At 46.3% G+C, this 24,890-nt stretch overlaps 2 protein-coding genes across 10 annotated transcripts in view; both read left to right on the top strand.

The window, feature by feature from the left end:
• anapc13 (anaphase promoting complex subunit 13) overlaps positions 1 to 24,890 on the top strand; it is a 250,307-nt gene that overhangs the window by 188,983 nt on the left and 36,434 nt on the right. The gene's annotated exons all lie outside the window — the stretch shown is intronic.
• Positions 1 to 24,890, top strand: part of plekha7a (pleckstrin homology domain containing, family A member 7a) — a 169,567-nt gene that overhangs the window by 138,156 nt on the left and 6,521 nt on the right. For 8 of the 9 annotated variants that reach the window (XM_083762467.1, XM_083762469.1, XM_083762464.1 and 5 more), the window contains 10 exons: positions 1,235 to 1,297; positions 1,905 to 1,985; positions 2,919 to 3,068; positions 12,386 to 12,487; positions 14,297 to 14,408; positions 14,890 to 15,002; positions 15,436 to 15,621; positions 16,620 to 16,713; positions 17,697 to 17,788; positions 19,640 to 19,903. In XM_083762467.1, the coding sequence (XP_083618593.1) occupies positions 1,235 to 1,297; positions 1,905 to 1,985; positions 2,919 to 3,068; positions 12,386 to 12,487; positions 14,297 to 14,408; positions 14,890 to 15,002; positions 15,436 to 15,621; positions 16,620 to 16,713; positions 17,697 to 17,788; positions 19,640 to 19,903 (1,257 nt within the window). The remainder of the gene's footprint in view (positions 1 to 1,234; positions 1,298 to 1,904; positions 1,986 to 2,918; positions 3,069 to 12,385; positions 12,488 to 14,296; positions 14,409 to 14,889; positions 15,003 to 15,435; positions 15,622 to 16,619; positions 16,714 to 17,696; positions 17,789 to 19,639; positions 19,904 to 24,890) is intronic. The other variant, XM_083762466.1, reaches the window with a different exon arrangement.

Here is a 24,890-nt window from a genome sequence, read left to right as displayed (position 1 = left end):
CCCCTTGGTTGTGCTGTGGCTGTGGCCCTGTGGTTGTGGCCCCGTGGTTGTGGCTGTGGCCCCTTGGTTGTGCTGTGGCCATGTGGTTGTGGCTGTCTCATATTGTCATAATGAAAAAGAATAGCATAATGAAAAGTAGTAGCATGTTAGAACCCTTTCAATTCCCCACTAAAACACCTCATGTGTAATATTGTATGTTTTGGGTTGTGGGTTCCCACATTCCATAGCCATTCTTATTTTCATGGCAAGAGCTGTTTCTGTGTGCCAATAGTTCACCCATGCTATGTTTTATGTATAGTATGCAAGGGAATGTATGAATGAACATTAGGCAGTGGTGGAAAGTAACTAAGTACATTTACTTAAGTACAATTTTGAGGTATTTTACTTCACTTGAGTATTTCCAATTTCCAATACTTTTACTTCTGCTCCACTACATCTCAGAGCCAAACTCTTTACTTTTTCTCCACTACAATTATTTTAAAACTAGTTTCCAGTTACTTTGGAGATTGTAGCCGATCTACAAGCTCACAATGTGTCGCGATGCGATGCATTGTGAGTGTGTAGATCGGCTAAATTCAAAAGATTTTGCACACATTTTGAACTTTTCAAATGGGACATTCTGCAATATGAGTACTTTTACTTTTAGTATTTTAAGTACATGTTGATGCCAATACTTTTATACTTTTACTTGAGTAAATTTTGAATACCTAACATAGTGCATCCACATTGCAGTATTTATACTTTTACCTAAGTAAAACATTTTGTTACTTTTTCCACTACTGCCATTAGGGGTGTAAATATCTGACCTCACAATGATTTGTTTTGCGTATGATTCTTTAGGGAGTTATTCAATGCATCATAAAATCTACAATGATTTGATGGCACTCAATTTGCAGAACTACCGGTATTTTGAATTCACAGTTCACACATGTAACTCAACCGACTTACTCTGTATTAGTGGACAACAGGGAATATGAAAGCTTCAATTTCTCACACAATTATCTTCAAAAAGTGCCATATTTCGTTACATTTAATATGGGCCAAAACATAATTTATTTTAGCATTCCAAATGCATGCAGTTGAAATCCTACACTATAAGATTGATGCGTCATGACTCATGATGCATTTTTACACCCTAATGACCAATACATCTTTGCTTCGTATTAGATTCTGTAGTCACTGGTCCTTTTACCTCATATCCAGCATCTTCAAATGTTTGTTTTCTAATCTCTAGGTGTTTGGAAGCCAGACCGTGAAAGATCAGAAACCAGTCAAAGTGGCAGAAAGTGACGTGGACGTAAGTAGGAACATCGTGAAACCATCCTAGAAACCATTTCTGCATTGAACGCACCTCTACAAAATTAACTTATTCTGTATCTTTTTGATCTTCTGCCCCCAAAGCCCAAAACACACTGCTGCCTAACTGTTATTGGCTATGAGCAACCCTAACACCGGCGGGTAGGCGTGTGCTGGCGTTTGTGATGCTGAGCTGCCCTGCAGCACTTAAGTATAACACTCACTGTCCTATTTCCAGCATCGCCGAAGAATGTCTCTTTTGTACATCCGGGCAGGAGATACGGACATGTAGAGCAATGGACTAGTTGTTGAGGTCGAGAAATAGCTATGCGACCCAGACCCAAAATCCTGTCATTAAAAAAGACAAGACGGCAAGGCAAAACAGATATTGCCTGGTGTGCCATACTGTAATTCTGGATATAGGCTCCTCAGGTGAGAAATCAAGTTTACCACACGGTTGTCCAGAACCGCCACAAAAGGCCTCTGCTCAGGCTCTGGACAGAGCCTGGATCTCCAACTCCATCGTTACCGACTTGGTGCTCTACAGGCGGGCACCGGTCTAGTTATCTTTTAATGTATGTAAATGGTGCCTCTGTCTCCCCCTGCAGGTGAAGTTGAGTCAGTTGTGTGAGCAGGACAAGACTCTGCAGGAACTGGAAGCAAACATCAGCTCCTTAAAGGAAGACAAGGTTCGCAATGTTAAAGACCCGAGTCTAGAAAATGTCTTCTAAATCATGACAGTTTTCTGAAAAACCTGTTTCCACATATATATATATATATATATATATATATATATATGTGGTTCTCAAACTATTTTATGTCAATGAGCTCCAAGATTATATGTAATTGGCCGGCGACCCCCCAGTTAACTCATTTTCAACATTTTACTATATCATTAATATACCTTAGAGCTGGAAATAATTTAAAATTAAAGTCCCCCCATTCTGTGTTTCCTAGAACTGGAGGTCTGAAAAAAATCATTAACATGGTGAATCACATCTTGATGATGACATTTTTGTACTAATCTTCTAATTTGGTGAGATGAGATAAAGTATGCTCTTAGGAAGGCACTAAAACGCTGGTTGCTTCACTCCGGTTAGCATATTATTGTCTCGCATGCTAGTTTGGGACCCCATTGAGTGGCGGACAGGATGCACTCTTACTTCCGGTTTAAGATGGCCGGTCGAAGGACCCACGATTTGTAGTCATGTTGTAGTTTTTGCCTGGCAGGCTGAGGTAAGGTGCCCGAAACCATGCCAGCAGGAAATGTGTATTAACTTATAGGCTTTGTTTGACCCACTATATTTATTTGTTGTTAAGTTATTTGTACAATAGAACTGGGTAATACTGTGCACATAATTATTATGGTATATGAATACTCTTACTAGTCTTTAGAGATCTCTGCTTAGTTTAATTAAGTTTTTCCACATTTTTTTAGAAAGGGGTTTTTCAGAAAACTGTCAGGATTTAGAAGCCTTTTTTTTAAATTGGCCTCAGGTCTAAATTGGTTCATATTCTCTCTCTCTCTCTCTCTCTCTCTCTCTCTCTTTCTCTCTCTCTTTCTCTCTTTTTTTCCTTTTCCTCATGAATCCCTCCTCCACCTGCGTGGCTCGCTGTGTCAGGATAAGCTAGAGAGCGTGCTGGACGTGTCCCACCAGCAGATGGAGCAGTACCAGGACCAGCCAGCCCACAGCCAGAAGATAGCCTACCAGCAGAGGCTGCTGCAGGAAGACCTGGTCGCCATCACAGCTCAGATCTCACGAGTCTCCACGGTACGGGATACCGCTGCTATGTCATGTGATCTCATGCGTCTCCACCATAGAGTTATATAAAGGATAGTGTACGGAATTTTACCAAAACAGGCCTATAAAACAGTTCCTATCTTGGGAGTGTGATCCCTCCGTAAGGAGTCCGATGGTCAGACACATGTATATGAAAATCACTCGGCTGTTATTCTTTCACTGTGCTATAAAAAACAAACAAAGAGATGACGTGTCTTTTTACTTTTTATGCCTTTCACGCACTCACTCATACACAAAATACACATACAGATAAACCCTGAGAATAAACTGGAGAAAGAAATTATATAATGCCAGTCTGTGTAATATAAGCGCCTTGCTTTGGCCTAGTAATCACAATAGTCTGTATTTCTTTGTCTTTGTTGAGCATCGGTAGTTGCAGCAGGTAGGTAATTTAACTGTAGGATTAAAAACAGATTGATCATGAGCACAGCATGCTATTGATAGTATTACTATTTTAGATGGTATATTTGGAACAACGTTATATATATACATTTACTGTACGTACCAATTCCAGGTCTGATCTTCATCGGAAACTTTTCCACACTGACGAAAACAAGTTTGGCGCGCATAAACCTTTACAGTGCACTTCCCAGACAGCCGTTAGATGGCAGTAACACTCCATGTATGATTTATATATATATATGTTTGCATAATTATATGATGATATAACTCCACACCTCCTACTTGGACTGTGTTGTAAACAAACAGGCCACACATACTGTAGCTAATACGCACAAATACAAAAGTATTAAAAGGTCCTAACTATTTACATATAACTAGGCACACAAAATAAACATTCAACACAGCCACTTGAAAGGTCTTGCAAACAAACAAAAAAGTGGCTACAAAATAAAGAAAACTTAAGCCTAATAGTGTGCTGGACTCAAACAACAAACACAGTCATTAGTCTTTTGTTGACTAGTCAATCAACTTATTGTTGATCTTCTGACGGAACGAGGACTACCAGCCTCCGCACGTCACGATGAAGAATGGTCGTTTGCCACGACACCTCGTTCTTCTTCACCTGGGACCAGCTGATGGGCGCGCAAGGGCAAGTCTGCACCTTGACGTCCCTGACGATACCTCGACCATCTGGAACTGCTTCCACGACCCGGCCCAGCCGGAACCGGCCTCGCAGCGCATTCTGGTCCGCTATCCACACCACGTCGCCGACAGACACGTTCCGGGACGAAACGTGCCATTTCTGCCTGACGAAGAGGTGAGGACCTGCCAGCTGACTCCATTTCTTCCAAAACTTATCCACTTCCAGTTGGACTGCTCGCAACCGACTGAAAGGATAAGCTGGGAAGTCGAAGCCTCGAGTATCTCCCTCTGGATCCACTCGCCCCAATAGAAGCGAGTTGGGCGTAACGATGTCCACGGACTCCTCCTGGAGTTGAGTCCGGGCACCAATCGGTCTCTCATTAGAGAGGTTTGCAGCGAGGAAAAGAAGAGTCTGGAATTCCAAAGCCGTCAGGTCTTCAGCCTCCCCCACACTGCTCAGTGCTCTCTTAATGATGCGGACAGCTGCTTCCGCTGCCCCGTTGCGGTGAGGTGAATCTGCTGGGCTGAACTTCCACTTCCAGTCGATCCCAGCCACCGCCGCTCTGTGTTGGACCATATCCTTGTCTATGGTCGCCAGGAATGTATAGAGGTCCACCAATGCAGGTCTTGCCCCTACGAAATTGGTCCCCGGGTCAGACCACAGCTTGCGTGGATGGCCTCTAAGAGCCGTGAACCGATGGAAGGTCTGGAGAAATCCCTCAGTTGACAGGTCAACAACCAAGTCCGCGTGAATGGCCCGCGAGGCCATGCAACAGAAAACCACACCCCAGACCTTCTTTTTTACACGATGTCTCACAGAGTCCCTCACGGTGTATGGCCCGAACAAATCCAATGCAGTGTATTCAAATGGACGTGCTGGGTTTGTGCGCTCCACCGGGAGATCACCCATTACTTGAGAACTTAACTCAGCTCTCCTCTTTCGGCACTCCAGACACTGGTCGATCACCCGGCGTGCGACTCGTGGCCCCTGTACAATCCAAGCCTTCCTCCTTATCCGCAAGATTGTTCCAGCAACCCCCTCATGGTTGATGCGGTGGGCCTCCTCAGCCAGGAGGGTGCTAAGCCGCGTTCCATATGGAATCAGGGGAATGCCATCACTCGTGCTCGCGGTTTGGATGCGACCACGGCACATCCACAGGCCTGTAGCCTGGTCTTTCCCCACCACCAAGCGATTGAGGGTGCTTGTGGGGAATGATACACCTTCTTGGGCAGCAAGACATAAGTCCATGAATGCCGCTTTGCGCTCCTTGCTCGACAGCACAGCCCCCCACCGTACATGATGGTTGGTCTTGTCACGCAACATATGGAGGAATCTTCGCACAAAGCCCACAACGCCACAGAAGAACGACAGAGGGCGGTCTTTCGTCAAGTCCACTTGATCCACGAGCCCTTTGCCCCACAACTTCTGCAGCCTATCGACTGCTCCTACAGGCGCAGATCCCACATCTGTTCTGGGCGCAGACCCAGTGCCACCAACTGTTGACTCTCCGTCGCTGACTGGGGAAGCAACTTTGTTACTGCACTGGCGTTGTTGTGCTGCCTGCGCTCTGGTGGTGACTGCAGAGAACGCCTTCCGTTGTAGCGTCTTCACCTCTTCTCTCGATGCAGCAGCTACATCTGCAGCGGACTTTATAGGCCATTCACAGAGCGGTTTGGTTAGGAAAGCAGGACCGTTCTGCCATACAGAATCCTCGCCCAGCTGCTCGGGAGAACACCCATCTCTCGTGACGAGGTCAGCTATGTTGTCTTTCTCTGAGACCCACCACCAGTCAGTTACCGGACCTGCCTTCTGGATCTCTCCCACCCGGTTAGCAAAGAATGATTGAAAACCATAACTGTCACGTTGTATGGCCCCTAACACCGTCTGGCTGTCTATCAGGTGGAACCATCTTTCAATCTCCAGACGGCTCTGCTTCTCCATGAACTTTCTTAGCCGGGAGGCGAAGACGGCCCCGCAGATCTCTGCCTTCACAGCGTCACCCTTTTGGTCTAGTGGAGCCAACTTAGCCTTTGACTCCACCAAACGCACCTTTGTCCCGCTCTCGGTTTCCCAGCGTAGGTACATCACAGCACCGTATGACTCCGAGCTCCCATCGGAGAATGTGATCCCCCAGGGATTGCCCACCGGTCCGGGAGGCATGATACACCTGGGAAAAGTCACTGAACTCAAACGGGCATATTCCTTGAATAGGACGATTGCCTTACGTCGCAGCTCGTCAGGTAGCGGGGCATCCCATGTGTCCTTGACTAATTGTCCGGCCGCCTGAAACGCTTTCCTCACCAAGATGACACCCTTCTGCTTCATCGGTGTAGCGATGCCGATGGGGTCATAAAGCCCTGCCACCTGACTAAGAAGCGTGCGGCGCGTGAGAGGGTCGGGTGTCTTTTCCTCCACCTCTCCTTCGGCTAGGTCCTCCGCGACCCGCATTTTCGCCTTTCTTGGGGAGAAGTTGATTCCCATCATGATGAACAGTCTGTCCCCTGCAACATGGTACCCCACCCCCAAGGCCTTGTTGTCCTCTTCCCTCATCTGGTTGGGTAACAACAATGTCTCAGGCCTGGCAGGTCCTTCTGCTCCCCTCCCACTGTGGCCGGACCGTACCCAGGGCTTCAGATGGAAACCCCCGGCCGCCAGAATGGTTGTGACCCCCTCCAGAATCACCTCCAGTCTTTTGGGATCATTGTGAGAGGCAAAAATGTCATCCACATACGCGTTATCAATGATGATGCTCTTCTCCTCTGCTCGGTCGCTGAACTGGGGCAAGCAGGCTGTCTCGCGCATTGCCACCTGCGCAATGGCGCCCGAAGGTCGGTCTCCCATGTTAACTCTCACCACGGCGTAGTCTCTGATCTCCTCCGCTGGTGAGTCTCTCCAGAGGAACCGGTGAAGGTGCACTTCCCGCTCCTCCAACCACACAGAGTTATACATCTTGGAGATGTCTCCAATGGCTGCGTGCAACCCTTCCCGGAACCGCAGCAGCACGGCACGTATCGAGTTCAATACGTCCGGACCCTTGAGCAGAATACTGTTCATACTCACTCCCTCGAATTCTTGACTGCTATTCCACACGATCCGTACTGGTGTGGAGGTGGAGTGTGGGTTGGGAGCTACAAGGTGGCTTATCCACCACACAGCTCCTTTCCATTCATCCATATCAGCCTGCGACAGTAGAACAGCAGCTCCCCGGTCTAGCATGTCATGCATTTGCCGTTTGTAAGCCTCTTTCCACGTTAGGTCCTTTTCAAGGCGCTTTTCAGACCTCCTAAACGTGGCCTCAACTGCTCTGCGGTTGTTGGGAAGTGTTGATGGGTCCTCCTTCCAGGGATAGCTGGAATCCCAGTGTGGCTCCTTGCTGTGCGCGTCCTCCAGTCGGTAGGTTAAGCCGCTCTTTATGACCTCGAGCTCTCTCTCGTCGGCCAACGACATCTCCTTTCCTCCAGGCGCACATTTCCCACACCGGCAGCCACCACACTTTGGATCACAGGCGGCCCCAATACTGTCCCACTCAAGCCATTTCAGAACCTCAGCGTTGGAGATAGCCATAGTCTGAGCAACTGCACGGTCTTGTCCTGGACCACTACGGGGAACCTTGATCGCGATGGCCTCTGCTCTCATAGTCCAGGCGCAAAGAGTCTGGGTTAAGGTCGCTCTCTCGACCAACTCAGACAGCTCTGGATGGGCTCCACTCACACATTTTCCAAGAGGACCTTCCCAGAGAATCAAGTCCCCGTGTCTCCTCATCCTTTGAGGAGCTAGTCTACCCTCCCGCGCACTGATGAGCATTTCAACCCTGTCTGGGCGCCGCAGGTCGCCTGACTTCACATCACCCGGGAAAAATCTCTCCAGGCTCTCCGAGTCCACTGTGTAGCCGACCCGTGCGATCTCATCCAACCCATAACAAAACATGTCATGGTTACTCCACGTTCCTCTCTTCGTCCCCACCTTTAGGCCCACAGAGTACTTTTTCGTTTCGACTTTCGTTGTCATCCCACCCACTCCATGCACAAGAAGTGTGACGGGCTCTCCCTCGAGACCAAGTCTCTCGGCTGCCTGGTGCGTGACATAGTTCGTGTCAGATGCTAGATCTATTAGCGCGCCCACCCAGTCCCCTCGCTTCGTTGTTACATCAAGCAACATGAAAAGAACTGGGCCGTCGTTTGACTTATCCTCGTCCACACACGCAGTAGTCTTGTTGGAAAAAGCCTTGCGTATGATTTCCAACTGCTCATCCGTCAGCTTCGCTGCAGCCAGTGCGGCCTCCTGCTGCTCCGTAGGGCCTCGGGCGTTCCTCTTTTGCACCGCTTTGGTGGTGCCTTCCTTCCCGCTCTTTCCTGCAGAAGTGTCACTAGGCGATGGTACTTTGTTGAGGCAGAGCATGTAATGATGGTCGCATGATGCCTCCCCCTTCTTACATTCCTCCTTTCTGCATAGAAAGTTCTGTTTGCAAGCTCCGTCATGCTTAGGGCCCAAGCACTTAAAACACGCCTTTGTCTTTTTGGCATATTCTCTCTTTTCAGCCACGCTGGCCTTGCGGAAAGACCTGCACCTGTACAATTGCCCCGAGTGTCCTTCCTCGCCGCAGACCACACAGGAACCTTGCGATGAGCAGCTCTCTCCATGCGCCTTCCCGTCGCTCATTGATGCTTTGGTGTACGCTCGCTGCTCGCGCTGATTGTTTCCTGTTGACTTGCTGGGAGAAGGTACCGGCCCGCCCGTCTTGGCAGGAACCTGTCGCTTGGGCTGTAGTTGCTCTCGCCGCACCAGAATAGTTTTCTGGCTGACCAGAAACGCTAAAAATCTGTCAAACCGGTTTAGTGCGTTGACCCCGTTCACTGGGTCACAACTGTGTGCAAGCCACCGGTCGAGCAAATAGTTCGGCAACTTGCTCTCCAATGTACGGACTACTAAAGGATTGTTAATAGCGCCTGCGCACCTCAAAGCAGTTAGGTCCAGTACAGCTCGTTCCACTTCGTGAATTAAGTGTAATGTCTCTTTTGGCTGGTTTTCTCGCACTACTGGCAGCTCCTGCAACTCCATTATAATGTCTTCCGTAATTTGCGAAACATCGCCATATCGGTCATCCAGCACATTGAAAATGTCTTGTGCAGTGTAACAATAGCCCAGCCTGAGTTCGTTGGTCAATGCGTTAGCTATACTGTCCCGCAAGTGATACAACAGCAGATCAGGGGACCCCGATGGGTCAGCCATTCCCTGCAGTCTGAGCCACTCCTCCCTCCAACGAAAGTAGCCCCTTCTGTCGCCGCTGAACTTGGGAAGAGCCATCGGAGCAATGGATAGCCTTGGCATTGCGGCAGCCACCGCAGCAGCTGCAATCCCCGGTGCGGCCTGTTGAACTTGCGGTGGCGCTGCTGGTACTCCGCCCGGTAGACCCCCGTATCCTGGCGGAGCTGCGTAGACAGCCGGTGCAGAGGGTGCGGGTGGTCCAGGAGCCATGTTGACAGCCGGTGCAGAGGGTGTGGGTTGTCCAGTAGCCACGTTGACAGCCGGTGCAAAGCCAAAGCTAGGTGCTGGTAGCCCCACCCGGACCCGCCGCCCAGGAAATGGTGACCCTCCCGTGCCGCTCCGCGCCTGGCCCTTTAATGTCCTCAGAACCTTTTTCACCTCACGGTCCAAGTCCTCAAGGGTTTCCCGCATCTCAGCACCATTCATTTTAGGAACAGAGTAGGCCCACCTATCTACCACCCCACCAAGATCAGTGAGATCAGCACTCAGGACATCTTGCATCATGTCATAATGTGCCTGAGTTGCATCCTGTTCCTGGGTCTTGGCGCTAGCCAGGTCAGTTTCTAGTCTATCTTTGACCTTGGCGTACCTGGCTGCCACTGTGGAAATCCATAACGTGTCCCTGAGCTTCTGCATTATGCTATCATACTTTTGCTTGCTGCTGTCAGCCTTCTGTGTCACACCATCCACCACCTTATCATGGTCAGCATCCCTGGTGTCAAGTGGAATATCGTCTAGTATTGCTAAATAATCCTCTGTGACAGCCCAGAGTGCCTCATGTAATGATGCAAGCTTCAACTGTTCATTTGCCATTGCATCCTCTGTGAGCTCATCAAAACCCCTCTCAATTTTGTTCAAACACTTGGTTAATTCCCTCTGAACAGCAGAGCGTTGGGTCTTTACATCATCTAAGGACGCCATGACGACGGTTATAGTGTGTATTTAGTTCAATGTCTTAATGTGCCTGTAAGTTGCCACGGCAAAATGTCACTACTCCTCAGTGGCACAAGAGTGACACCCTGTGGTCGTGTCGGCGCACCACACGCAGCAACGTTCCTTACGTGCGTCTGCTACGTGCAACCACAAAATGGCGGCGATGACGTCACTCAAAACTGACCTTAGTGGGCGTCTTCTCCGTGGTAATCAAGATGGCAGCCAGCAACAGCAATGTTTTTAGCATTAGCAAGTGAGCTTAGCAACAAGGTTAGCTTGATTGGAATGTCTAGCAGTTTCAAGCACTTCAGCAACAATGTTTTTAGCATTAGCAAGTGAGCTTAGCTTGATTGGAATGTCTAGTTTCAAGCACTTCAACAACAATGCTAGCTAGCTTGGTTGGACTTGCAATGTCTATGGTTTAAGCACTTTCAGCAACAATGTTAGCTTGAATGGACTTAGCAGTGCCTATTGTAAACACCCTTCATCACAGTTTAGGCATCGATCCTTTGCATCGTTTGCTCATCACATTTGTGGTGGAAAAAGACACGGTCGTTGGATGGTTGACGGCGTTTTTTACAGCCGCAACCACCAGGCACAACTCTTAATGCAGTCCTCTCGTGCGTCCTCTACGTTGCGACGGTGCTCCTCCTCGTCTTTGTTGAGTAGGCCCTGCTTCACCCGGTCGTCCGTCCCGATCTCCTCCTTCCAGCGAGGTTAGCATCGGCTCCCGACGGACCAATGACGGTTTCAAGGCACCCTTTTCCCTAACAAAGAACGGAGCTAGTCCACCGTCCCCTCGGCGCACAGACTGGCTTCTATCACCGTACTTTTACCTTACTGTGTCACGCTCCCTCGAGACACAGATGCAAAATAACAGCTGGTTATACAAGATTACCGTATACCAGATTGTTAAATTACTGTACGGAATTTTACCAAAACAGGCCTATAAAACAGTTCCTATCTTGGGAGTGTGATCCCTCCGTAAGGAGTCCGATGGTCAGACACATGTATATGAAAATCACTCGGCTGTTATTCTTTCACTGTGCTATAAAAAACAAACAAAGAGATGACGTGTCTTTTTACTTTTTATGCCTTTCACGCACTCACTCATACACAAAATACACATACAGATAAACCCTGAGAATAAACTGGAGAAAGAAATTATATAATGCCAGTCTGTGTAATATAAGCGCCTTGCTTTGGCCTAGTAATCACAATAGTCTGTATTTCTTTGTCTTTGTTGAGCATCGGTAGTTGCAGCAGGTAGGTAATTTAACTGTAGGATTAAAAACAGATTGATCATGAGCACAGCATGCTATTGATAGTATTACTATTTTAGATGGTATATTTGGAACAACGTTATATATATACATTTACTGTACGTACCAATTCCAGGTCTGATCTTCATCGGAAACTTTTCCACACTGACGAAAACAAGTTTGGCGCGCATAAACCTTTACAGTGCACTTCCCAGACAGCCGTTAGATGGCAGTAACACTCCATGTATGATTTATATATATATATGTTTGCATAATTATATGATGATATAACTCCACAGATAGAGTGTTAAACCCCAGTGGCGTGGGGTTTCTTCATGCTAAATTCAGGGGCCCACCTGCAGTACCAGCTCTGACCACTATGTCTCGCGGCTACAACGTTGGCCAGCCTTTCTGGGGGCTTGGTCTCCACGGTACGGGACCGCTGCTATGTCATGTGATCTCACGCGTCTCCATGGTACGGGACCCGATGTTCCACCTAATGTGCGTCCGTGCTCGCACGGGAGCGTGGAGTGAAAACTGAGCTACGTTTCCTATTTGTGAGATTTGTGAGCTGCTGTGACAGGAGAAGGATATGAAATGGAACACAACCACCCTAAAGACTAATCATCGTGTGAATTTATGCATCAAGTGATCTTGGTACATAGAAATTGATTTATTGGAGTTTTTTACTTTAAATTGTACATACATTTAGTTTTGATTGTATTATTCCACTTTCTTGTGTGTGTCAGAACATTTGATGAAACTTGTATCATCCTTTTTAGGAGATGTCACGGGCCTGGGAAGACTACAGTGTTCTGGAGAGCTCCGTGGAGCAGCTCAGGACGGCTCTGCAGGCCCACATGAATGACCGTACCATTCCACAGGTAAGACCCACTGAATGACCGTACCATTCCACAGGTAAGACCCACTGAATGACCGTACCACTCCACAGGTAAGACCCACTGAATGACCGTACCACTCCACAGGTAAGACCCACTGAATGACCGTACCATTCCACAGGTAAGACCCACTGAATGACCGTACCATTCCACAGGTAAGACCCACTGAATGACCGTACCACTCCACAGGTAAGACCCACTGAATGACCGTACCACTCCACAGGTATGACCCACTGAATGACCGTACCACTCCACAGGTAAGACCCACTGAATGACCGTACCATTCCACAGGTAAGACCCACATGAATGACCGTACCATTCCACAGGTAAGACCCACTGAATGACCGTACCACTCCACAGGTAAGACCCACTGAATGACCGTACCACTCCACAGGTAAGACCCACTGAATGACCGTACCATTCCACAGGTAAGACCCACTGAATGACCGTACCACTCCACAGGTAAGACCCACTGAATGACCGTACCACTCCACAGGTAAGACCCACTGAATGACCGTACCACTCCACAGGTAAGACCCACTGAATGACCGTACCACTCCACAGGTAAGACCCACTGAATGACCGTACCATTCCACAGGTAAGACCCACTGAATGACCGTACCACTCCACAGGTAAGACCCACTGAATGACCGTACCATTCCACAGGTAAGACCCACTGAATGACCGTACCACTCCACAGGTAAGACCCACTGAATGACCGTACCATTCCACAGGTAAGACCCACTGAATGACCGTACCACTCCACAGGTAAGACCCACTGAATGACCGTACCATTCCACAGGTAAGACCCACTGAATGACCGTACCACTCCACAGGTAAGACCCACTGAATGACCGTACCACTCCACAGGTAAGACCCACTGAATGACCGTACCACTCCACAGGTAAGACCCACTGAATGACCGTACCACTCCACATGTAAGACCCACTGAATGACCGTACCACTCCACAGGTAAGACCCACTGAATGACCGTACCACTCCACAGGTAAGACCCACTGAATGACCGTACCACTCCACAGGTAAGACCCACTGAATGACCGTACCATTCCACAGGTAAGACCCACTGAATGACCGTACCACTCCACAGGTAAGACCCACTGAATGACCGTACCATTCCACAGGTAAGACCCACTGAATGACCGTACCACTCCACAGGTAAGACCCACTGAATGACCGTACCATTCCACAGGTAAGACCCACTGAATGACCGTACCACTCCACAGGTAAGACCCACTGAATGACCGTACCATTCCACAGGTAAGACCCACTGAATGACCGTACCACTCCACAGGTAAGACCCACTGAATGACCGTACCACTCCACAGGTAAGACCCACTGAATGACCGTACCATTCCACAGGTAAGACCCACTGAATGACCGTACCATTCCACAGGTAAGACCCACTGAATGACCGTACCATTCCACAGGTAAGACCCACTGAATGACCGTACCACTCCACAGGTAAGACCCACTGAATGACCGTACCACTCCACAGGTAAGACCCACTGAATGACCGTACCATTCCACAGGTAAGACCCACTGAATGACCGTACCATTCCACAGGTAAGACCCACTGAATGACCATACCATTCCACAGGTAAGACCCACTGAATGACCGTACCATTCCACAGGTAAGACCCACTGAATGACCGTACCACTCCACAGGTAAGACCCATAGTGAATGACCTTACCACTCAAAATATGATGTTGCACATGTCTGCATACATTTAATTTCATTGTGAATTTCATTGGCTGCTTTGTGTCCCACCTCAGCAGGAGAAAGCCCAAATTAAGCGCGAGTTGTGGAGGATTGAGGACGTGATGGGCGGCTTGAGCGCCAGCAAAGCAAACTACAAAATAACAATCGGCTCCGTCCACAACCCAGGTAGGAAGAACAGCAATACTGTTGTCTGCTGTCCTCACCTAGAACTACAACTTCGCCCAAAACTGAAGGGCTGTCCACACCTAGAACTACAACTACACCTAGAACTACAGCTACACCCAGAACTGAAGGGCTGTCCACACCTAGAACTACAACTACACCTAGAACTACTACTACTACTCTAGATACATATAATTTTATCCAGCACATGATCTGTTGTTGCACGTTGCATGTCATTGTCATACGGTACCGGGGCGGCGGTGGTTCAGGGGGTAGAGTGGCCGGATGGCAACCGCAAGGTTCCCAGTTTGAATATCGAATAATTGCTCCCGATGTGCAGGTTGGTGCCTTGCAGGGTTTCCGCCGCCATGAGTGTATGAATGTCTGTGTGAATGGGTGAATGTAATGCACAATCTATGTAAAGTGCCTTGGATAAAGGCGCTATATAAATGCACCATTTTCCATACCCTCTCTCTAACCTAAGAGAGGAAACTAGTGCCTTCAGTGTCGGAGCCAGCAGTGCCTTCTCAGAGCACCACGCTCCAGACGCCTCTCCGCAGCTCCCAGACGCTGCCTCACAGCACTGTGCCAAAGTGGGTGAGTGTCCAGGGCTATTTCCAGCTACACTACAAAAATCAGTCCACACTTTAAACTGCAGAATGCTAATGTAACATTGACATCTCTTGACTGCAAGTTGTATTTTAATACCATACTGAAATGAACAGATGGCTTCCTGGAAGGTAGTAAAATGTGTATGTGTAAAACTGTGATATGCTTTGGGAATTTGTCGGCAGTAATAATAAAGTATACATGATAGCTTGTCGTCATTAGGCTAAACATGCAATAATAATGGTATGGCCCTAAATAATCACCCCATAGTGATGCTGCTAGCTAGAAGTTGGGGGGGCTTCAGAGTAAAAGCGGCCATGTCTTTCTGGCACCCCAGAGCTCCTATTTTGAAGGCATCCCGGCACCGATTGTTTTAATGCTCACAGTTTTTTCCATGGTTGTTTATTTATTTTTTACACAGGCTGAGGAAAGCGCCCCGCCCAGGCCGCCTCTGCCCCACCTCTATGGCTATGAAGACACGCCCCCTGTGATCCCACCGCTCCCTCGAGAGGCGTCAGTCATTCGGCACACATCAGTCCGAGGCCTCAAGAGGCAGTCAGACGAGAGGAAGAGAGACAGAGAGTGTGTTGTCAATGGAGACTGCCAGGTATGCTCACTGTGGCTCAGGAGGTAGAGCAGGTCGTCCAATGATCCATGGGTCGGCGGTTCGAATCCCGGCTCCTCCTGTCTACATGTCGAAGTGTCCTTGGGCAAGACACTGAACCCCAAATTGCTCCCGATGTGCTGGTTGGTACCTTGCATGGCTTCTGCCGCAATCGGTGTATGAATGGGTGAATGTAATGCACAATCTATGTAAAGCGCCTTGGATAAAGGCGCTATATAAATGCACCATTTACCATTTACTCACATTTAGCTCTTTTCTGAGTGTAGAAAAGTATGCTATTGAGGTTCTCTCTGGGAGTAACAAGGATGGATAGGATCAGGAACGAGTACATCAGAGGGACAGCGCATGTCAGATGTTTCGGAGATAAAGCCAGAGAGGCCAGACTGAGATGGTTTGACACGTACAGAGGAGTGATAGTGAGATGGTTTGGACATGTACAGAGGAGGGATAGTGAGATGGTTTGGACATGTACAGAGGAGGGATAGTGAGATGGTTTGGACATGTACAGAGGAGGGATAGTGAGATGGTTTGGACATGTACAGAGGAGGGATAGTGAGATGGTTTGGACATGTACAGAGGAGGGATAGTGAGATGGTTTGGACATGTACAGAGGAGCGATAGTGAGATGGTTTGGACATGTACAGAGGAGCGATAGTGAGATGGTTTGGACATGTACAGAGGAGTGATAGTGAGATGGTTTGGACATGTACAGAGGAGCGATAGTGAGCGTATCGGTAGAAGGATGCTGAGAGGAAGATCAAAGAGAAGATCTATGGATGTAGTGAAAGAGCACATGAAGTTAGTTGGTGTGAGAGAAGAGGAGACAGACAGACAGACAGACAGACAGACAGACAGACAGACAGACAGACAGACAGACAGACAGACATGCTGATTGGCTATGATTGGCTTCCAAAGTTTGCAGTTTTTACAAAATGCCTAAAAAAACCCTCTAAAGTCCTCTAACCTTTTTTCACTGGCAGGAGTTGCGGTCGTACCTGAGTGAACCAGAGCTTCCTGGCTTGGGCCGCAGCAACGCAGCGTCTGAAATGAACTACCAGACTCTCCCTAGTAAAGGTAGACTAACACTGATAAATTAAGCTATGCTAAAACGTATGGGACTGACAGTGACAATGTAGAAAGTAAGTAATAATAAGAATACACAGTGTAACCTAGTCAGATCCTTACTGTAATGGAGCTATTGTCACTTCAGAGCTGATTAAACGAGTGTGTGCCTATGTATTACATAGAAATTAAAGCATTTGCTAACAAGTGTTGCTAATTACTACTCTGAAGGTCATTACACACTGGCGAATTAGCGACGCGATGCGAATAAGCGATCTGAAAATGCGAAATAGTGCATGTTGCAGTTCGCCTGCGAATCTCTGCAAAATACGACACCAGAGCGAACAAATAAAAGCGAAAACGGTCGCATTTTCGCACATTCGCACATTCGCCACTGATGTGGAAGCTTGCATGGACTTCAATTGTTTTTTTTTAAATGCGAATTATTCGCACGAATATATCGCGTCGCCAATTCGCCAGTGTGTAATGACCTTTACTGAAACTATGCATTCAGTTCAAAGGGCTTTATTGGCATCATGAGAAAACATACGTTTACATTGCCAAAGCAAAGCGCGCCTTTATCCATCCAAGGCGCTTTACATAGATTGTACATTACATTCACACATTCACACACACACCTTTACATAGATTGTACATTACATTCACACACACACCTTTACATAGATTGTACATTACATTCACCCATTCACACACATTCACACACCTTTACATACTGTAGATTGTGCATTACATTCACACACCTTTACATAGATTGTGCATTACATTCACCTTTACATAGATTGTGCATTACATTCACCCAGAATACAGTGTGTGACTTATTTACTCTGACACTATGGCATATGAGTTCAACTGGTGGTTATTTGATGCTGGGCCTGGTTTCCTTTACAACAACTACTACTATAGTACTGAGATGTAAATTTAGATTCTACTTCACTGTCATGATTCCCACTCCACACCGTGTGTTGTCTGTCAAGGTCTGTACGGCTCCTCGTCTCAATTAAACCAGCCCACTTCCGTCTCCTCCTACGTCACCTTAAGGCGGGTTCCTGGGGAGTCCGTAACCAGAGTGAGTCACCACTTATTATCAACCTACCCATTATTTTATCCATGACGTTTTCCATTAATTAAATAAGCAAGAAGCGTGAGGGATGAATAACAGGTTCTGTCCATCCGACCTTTTTTTATTTTTGAGTAGAACTCTAAGGCCACCGTACGCTTCGCTCTACATTCATGTGCGGTTCCGTTTACTTCCCGTTTACCCTGCAGAAAGAATGCCTCGTATCTGCTAATCTAGGGAGCTCTCCGTGGTTTTGATCAGATGGATATACTAAGTGCTTCATTATCATCCGAAATATGAACGCTTTGGATTATTTAGCGATATAATGGAAACGAGAGCAAGTTAAGCAAGCAAGTTTTTTTCCCTGATTCTTCCCGGCACCACAGAGCTCAAATTAACCGCTCATGCTAAAACGACCGGATTAAGGTTGGCGAACATGCGCTGCTCCGTTAGGGTTTGAGGTAGGTTGTCGTTGTCGGACCAATGACTGGTTGGAACTTAGTACTGCGTCCCACCCAAGCGCCATACCACTTTGGGCCAGCAGGCGGCACTCATACTGTTAACACAAACAGTATGCAGAATACAGTATATTTCAAAATACAACAAAACAAAATACAACTCAATACAAAAACTGTTACTGTGGACAACACAGGGGGGCAGTCAGACAGATATTTTGTGAAGCCTGAAACTCCTGAAAGTTCATATAATGGCCTGTTGTGGCGCTGTCACTGGACCCAAAAAAAACCATAGCCCCATAGAAGTCCATGTATTTGGGCCCAACTTCACCTAGACTGTTTATTACCTTAATAAACATGGTCATGAATACTTTCTGCTTCCAGTCACTAGTTTAAAGTCTCATTTCTAATGTCATAATATTCTTTTTGGAAAATTATGGTCCCATTTATAAAATAAATGTCCATAAAGTCGCGTATGTTCTGAGGGGCGTGGCTACCGTTACAGTCTATGATCGGGAGTCCCCTCCCACTCAAGAGTCTACTCCTCCCACTCGAGTCAAAATAAAAACCAACGGAGAAGAAGGGGGGAAGTCCCGCCTCGTTGTCTGGGCAGCCAATGGCCAGCTGGGCCCAAACGGAGCCAGCCAATGGCCAGCTGGGCCCAAACGGATCTAGAAAGATGGCGACTTACAGTGCAGGAATAACAGGCTTCATTTTACGTCCATGTTAGACCCGGGGAACGCTTTGTCCATATCTTTTACAGTCTATGGGACAACACTATAATTAAGCATCACACTTGTTTACAACAGGGTCCACCATTTTCAATTCATCAGAACATTTAGAGACATACAAATATACACTTGTAAAAAACTAAACGGCATATTATGAAGGAAGTAAAAAGGGAAAAGTAAATATGCAATGAGGGGTAGGGGGGGTGGGGACTCAGACTTTACGGGGGCCAGTTTGGAATTGCTGCCGTCCGTGTCCTCACTTTTCCCCCCATTCTTCTTTCCTTTCCCTCCTTCACTATTCTCCTGCCCCATCTCTTTGTCCACATCCATCCGTCCGTCCGTCCATCCATTTCTCCACACTCTCCCTATCGCACGCCCCTCCTGTGCCCTTCCCCTCCTCACCTCTCTCGGTCCTGACCCTCACATATCGCTCCCATATCGCCATCAATATCTCCCTCCATCATCTTTCCTTCCACTCCTTACCTACCTGCATGTCCATTGTTCTTCGCCTTTCATGTTATTGCGACATTTCATCTGCTGCCCCTCTCTCTTCCAACCCTCCCTCAATGTATCCCTCTTTCTTCTCTCTCTCTCTCTCGTTCTCTCCTACTTGCCTGTCTCCCTCTCTCCCAACTGCTCCCCTCCGCTCTGTAACTCTACATCCCCCCCTCCAGGAGCGACCCAGGAGTGCGTTGGAGCGCCTGTCCTCTCCCGCTGACTCCCCTCCTCTGCCTGGTGGCGGGGTGGCTCCCCCCGGTGGTGGCCAGCAGCAGCGTGGCCGCATGAGCGCAGAGGAGCAGCTGGAGCGCATGAAGAGGCACCAGAGGGCGCTGGTGCGTGAGCGCAAGCGCAACCTCAGTGCACAGGGCGAGCGTCTGTCCTGCGTCTCCGTCTCCCAGCATCCCTCCTCCTCCTCCTCCAGGGAGCCAGCAGCCTCCGTACGTTACCCCACAGCTCCCAGCAGCAGCAGCAGGCTCAGGGACACTCAAAGTCACCACCACCACCACCATCGTTGCTGCTACACGCCCCAGCCCTCCCCTGCCACATGATAACCTAATCAACTGGGACGCTAACATGCTAACGCTCTCTCTCGCGTGTGTGTGTGTGTGTGTGTGTAACCAACGGCTGTTAACGGCGGCTACTAACCTCCGGCTAAAGGTGGGGCGACGACACTGGCTTTGGCTGGCTGGCTAGCGAGCTAGCGTGGCTGATGCTGTAAGCTAGAAGGGGCTTGCCGAGAACTTTGGAAACTAATGAGGGGGGGGGGGGGGGGGGGTCGCCTGGCTAGTTTTGGACTGAGACAGACGGTCACTCCCTGTGTTTTTAGTGCTCGTGTTATTTATTTATTTTTAACGGTGGAAGGGTTATAGTGAACCCACTTAATATCACTGCCCTCTTGAGGCATCTCACTGACACAACGCTGAATGTAGATCCACTGAGAAAAGGAGGGAAGCAGAACTTTTGCTCTCCCTTCCACTTTTCTCTTTATCTTTAAAGAATCCCCCCCCCCCCCCCCCCCCCCCGTGTGGCCCTGTGTTCCTAGCCGTGTCTGCCATGTACGTCGATCTGGAACATTTTATCAAGTCACTTATTTCAGTGATGAGTTTGGCAAATTTCTGCAGGCAATATACTTATTGCCTGCTTATACTGTAATTAACGAAGTATTTTGGCAATGCAAAAAATATTATTATTATTATTATGTCTCATATTCTACACTACAGTGTGATTTGTAGGGGTAAAATAAATGCTTAAATGCCATTAGCATTGTGTTACAACACTGTAGGGACATCTAGTTGGCCGCAGAAAGTGGTGATTACATTTTGTGAAGCTCTAGATAATGAAGGAGGTGATGACATGTGTAATAACCGATCCACATTATGGCAACTATAGGAAAACGGGGCCAGGCTGAAAGAAAACAATACTTTGATAACAGAAGAACAGAGGGAAACACTGCTGTACATTTACATGCTTTGTACATGTACACTTTTATTTATTTTAAAATGGGATATTTTCAGTATACATTTGTATAGGTCTATTTTGTAGAGATTTGGTATATTTAGAGAGCATATTATCGAGAGAATTGAGGAATATATCTATACGGTTTTTCAGGTTGAAGATATGAAGAGAGTGGGTAATGCTAATGCTAAAGGCACAAAATCACAATCTCACCTCACCCCCCGCTTTATTTTTCCTCAGACGAAATCCAAGTGCCTTAATTTGTTTCACTGATGAGTCCTTAATTCATTTTGCCTTCATCATAATATTCACCTTCTGATCCACTGGGTTTTATTATCAATCACTTTGTGCATTCACTGGTTTTTATTATCAATCACTTTGTGCATGCATTGCTATCATAGAATCAGTTTGTTGTGGCAATCGCTAGCTTAAAGACTGCTCATCACTTGGGGAGAATTACTAAAGAAATATTGATGACATTTTGGATTTAATTTCATTCTGTTTATTTGGCCCCATACATCCTCACAGTATGCTTCTTTACCTCATTGAAAACACTGCAAAGCTACAAAGCCACATTATCCACAAACCTCTATTGAGGTCATGGTGGTATATTTCATCCGTGTAAGATAAGACAATTGGACATTTTAAGCTAATAGCTTCATGTTTTCAACAACCTTTTGCACCTTATATGAACATGATGATTGATATCTGTTTTTTAGGAATAATTCTGGTTAAGAATGAACAACTAAAAGTTCAAAATGTCGTACTTTTCCTTTTGATATAACAGTGTTGAGAACTAACTCAAAACACGCCATCGCCCCTTTCTGTTCTGTTTTGTTAGTAACACATTGAAGCCTGATTCATACTCCTTTGTACAATGGTGTTGTGACCTAACAATAGCCGATGCACAAGCTCACAATGTGTTGTGTGGCGACGTGTTGTGAGCTTGTACATCCCCCCCCCCCCCCCCCCCCCGCGCAACACCATCGATCGTACAATGAAGTATACTGTAAATTAAGCTTGAGCAATACACACTTAATCAACTCTGCTGCCTCCCGACTAACTTTTTTTCTTTTTCTTCATCCTCAAACCATAACAGCCAGAGCATATTCTATATATTTATTATTCCATACTTTCATATCAGCAAATAACATGTTTACATTTTCTTACGTTTTCATACTTTCATGTTTTATTAACCGAAATGATATTTTTATTACTTGACTGTGGTTGATACTTATTGTACACTGCCACAGTGGAGGTTGACGTATTCCTACAGTATATTGAGTATTTTTAAACAGACTATAGTATATATACTGTATGCATAGTTTTACACATCGCAGACAGATTGGGTAGGTTGAAGCAACATTGCAGAAACAGTTAATTAGAAATGCTAAAAACGATATTGACCATTATATTGTGTATTCAATTATCCATATGTGTATTTGGATTTATATAGTTTTTTATAATGGTTTCAGAAGACAATGCTGACATGGTTGGAGGGATGGTGGGAACTATATATCTCAGAGTTAGCTAAGTGTATACTGTACCTTAATTAGCAACAACATACATTTCTCTGCTTGCCGGGTACAAACCACCTAACCACCAAAATATAAATTCTTCAGGTAATGAAAAAAAACATCCAGCTCAAGTGGAGTTAGGTTTTGGCCGAAGTGCTTTTTAATACTTTTCACTGATTCAATATTGGTTTTTTAACACACACAGACGTAAAGGGTGTTCAATAGCACTAATGTATGAAAATAAATCAAAAACCTGAAAAATGTAGTTAGCTGGTTTGTGCCAGACAGCGACGATTTCAAAAGTAAGAGTGTACACGCACGTAACCAAATGGACCTCCATTTGGTTACGTGTATACATGGTCTAGTTCTCAGTGGATATGTAATTCTCAACCTGTCCCACTCCTTCCCTGCAAGTGTTTCTGCCATGTTGCTTTCCTCCATCCATGTTTCAGATCAGTGAAAGAAGCATAACAAAGGAAAGAGCTCAGTAGAGGGGGATAGCGTTAAATTAGTTGAGCACTTATAGACAAACTGAACTACTGCTAATCACAGCTTAAACTCTATGTAATCGGGAAGCAACAACACACGACCTATTCTGAGCGTCTGTAACTTTTCTATCATGTAGTAAGAGAACTGCGCTCGACAATAAAGAGACTTCCTGCTTCTGAATGTCCTCTGGCTGTGTTTTTCCTATCTTTAATTGGCAGCAGGGGGTTTGATTATTATGCATGCATGTTTTTTGTTTTGTTTTTTTCCCTAACCACTGAAAACTGCAACCCTATATACTTCATTGTCTGGGGTCCCTCAGGGTTCTATACCTTGGTTCCTTTTTTCTCTCTACACCAAATCTCTTTGCTGAAAATTTCTACAAGCTCATACAACGTGTTGATCTTGTAAATCTGCTATTTCTGCCAAATGTTCACCTATTATGATATAATGTCCAAAATAGGGATGCTATAGCGTTCACGTGCGTGTGCTTGTGCGATTCGTGTGGTATGAACAGACTAGGCTACTACTACGCAATGGGATGCTCCTTCTGGTAAAGCATGGGAATGCAGCCTGGCTACTGATGCTCTGCACCGGCCATCATGATGGAAGGATGCATGCATGGCATTGATGTTGTCTTAAATGATCACTCACAAATAAGCAGCACATAATAGACTGCACTTGCCAAAAGGGGGGGGGGGTGTGCGTGCGTGCGTGCGTCTATTTAAGAATAGAAAGAAGAAAGTCACATGTTGGTCACATTTTATTTAGGCCTATATATAGTGCTATATCTTCTTGTTCCACCCCTTAGCCCATATCCCTAAACTCATTTGCCTTTTCTTTTCTTTTTTACTATTTTGAAAAACATTTTTGAATAGTTCAAATAGCCAATCTACAAGCTCACAACGTGTCGATGTAGATTGGCTATTTTAACTATTAAAAAATGTTTTTCAAAATGGTAAAAAAAAAGAAAAAAAAGGCAAAGTAGTTTAGGGATAAGGGGTTTAGCATGGACAAAAATAGAGCCCTAAATGATATCCCTCAAAATCCACCCCGCCCCAAAGTAAGCTCATCCGTCTGTAGGCAAGATCAGAAATGTCCACTGTTTTAATATTCTGAAGAGATGGGGCATTAATGTCTGTATATTGTCCCAGTGAGAAGACAAAAATAATGAAAATCTAAAGGCCTTTTAACTAAATATATTTTGCATTCCTAAATGAAAAACATTCTGAAACCAATTTGACTATTTAATTTCCCTGACTAGAATCCAAAACATCAGAATAGAACCCACGTGTGCTTTTCTTTTTTTTTCTTTTACATGGGACAAATAAAAGTGTGTTATGTAATCTTATTATTATTTATTCAAAAATAATATGATTTTAGCTCCCGGCAGCCATCGTGGATGCCATCTTGAATACGATGCCTTTCTAGTTTTTCGTATGTCATTTAGCACACCCAAAAGTAACAGAACCTATTGAAAAATCTCTTTTCAATTATTTTGGTTTCAACCATCCAATCCAGATTCTATGCCAGTATTCTTGAGACAATAAAACCTTCACTTCCTGTGGAGTTCAGTACCCTATCGGTTCACTTCGACCAGGTCTAAACCAATAGAAATGGTGGTTTTACCAACTTGGCTGTCATTGGCAGCAGATTTCTTTAAGCTAAAGATGGAGGAGATATCCGAGATAACAATAACAAAAAGTCAAATGGACTACAATGACCTGTGATCACATTCTGGACTACAATGACATGTGGTCACATTCTGGACTACAATGACCAGTGATCACATTCTGGACTACATTGACCTGTGATCACATTCTGGACTACAATGACCAGTGATCACATTCTGGACTACATTGACCTGTGGTCACATTCTGGACTACAATGACCAGTGGTCACATTCTGGACTACATTGACCTGTGGTCACATTCTGGACTACAATGACCAGTGGTCACATTCTGGA

Source organism: Protomyctophum parallelum (assembly GCF_964188405.1).
Source record: "Protomyctophum parallelum genome assembly, chromosome: 4".
In the NCBI taxonomy this organism is placed as follows: domain Eukaryota; kingdom Metazoa; phylum Chordata; class Actinopteri; order Myctophiformes; family Myctophidae; genus Protomyctophum; species Protomyctophum parallelum.
This window is presented reverse-complemented; position numbering and strand designations above follow the sequence as displayed.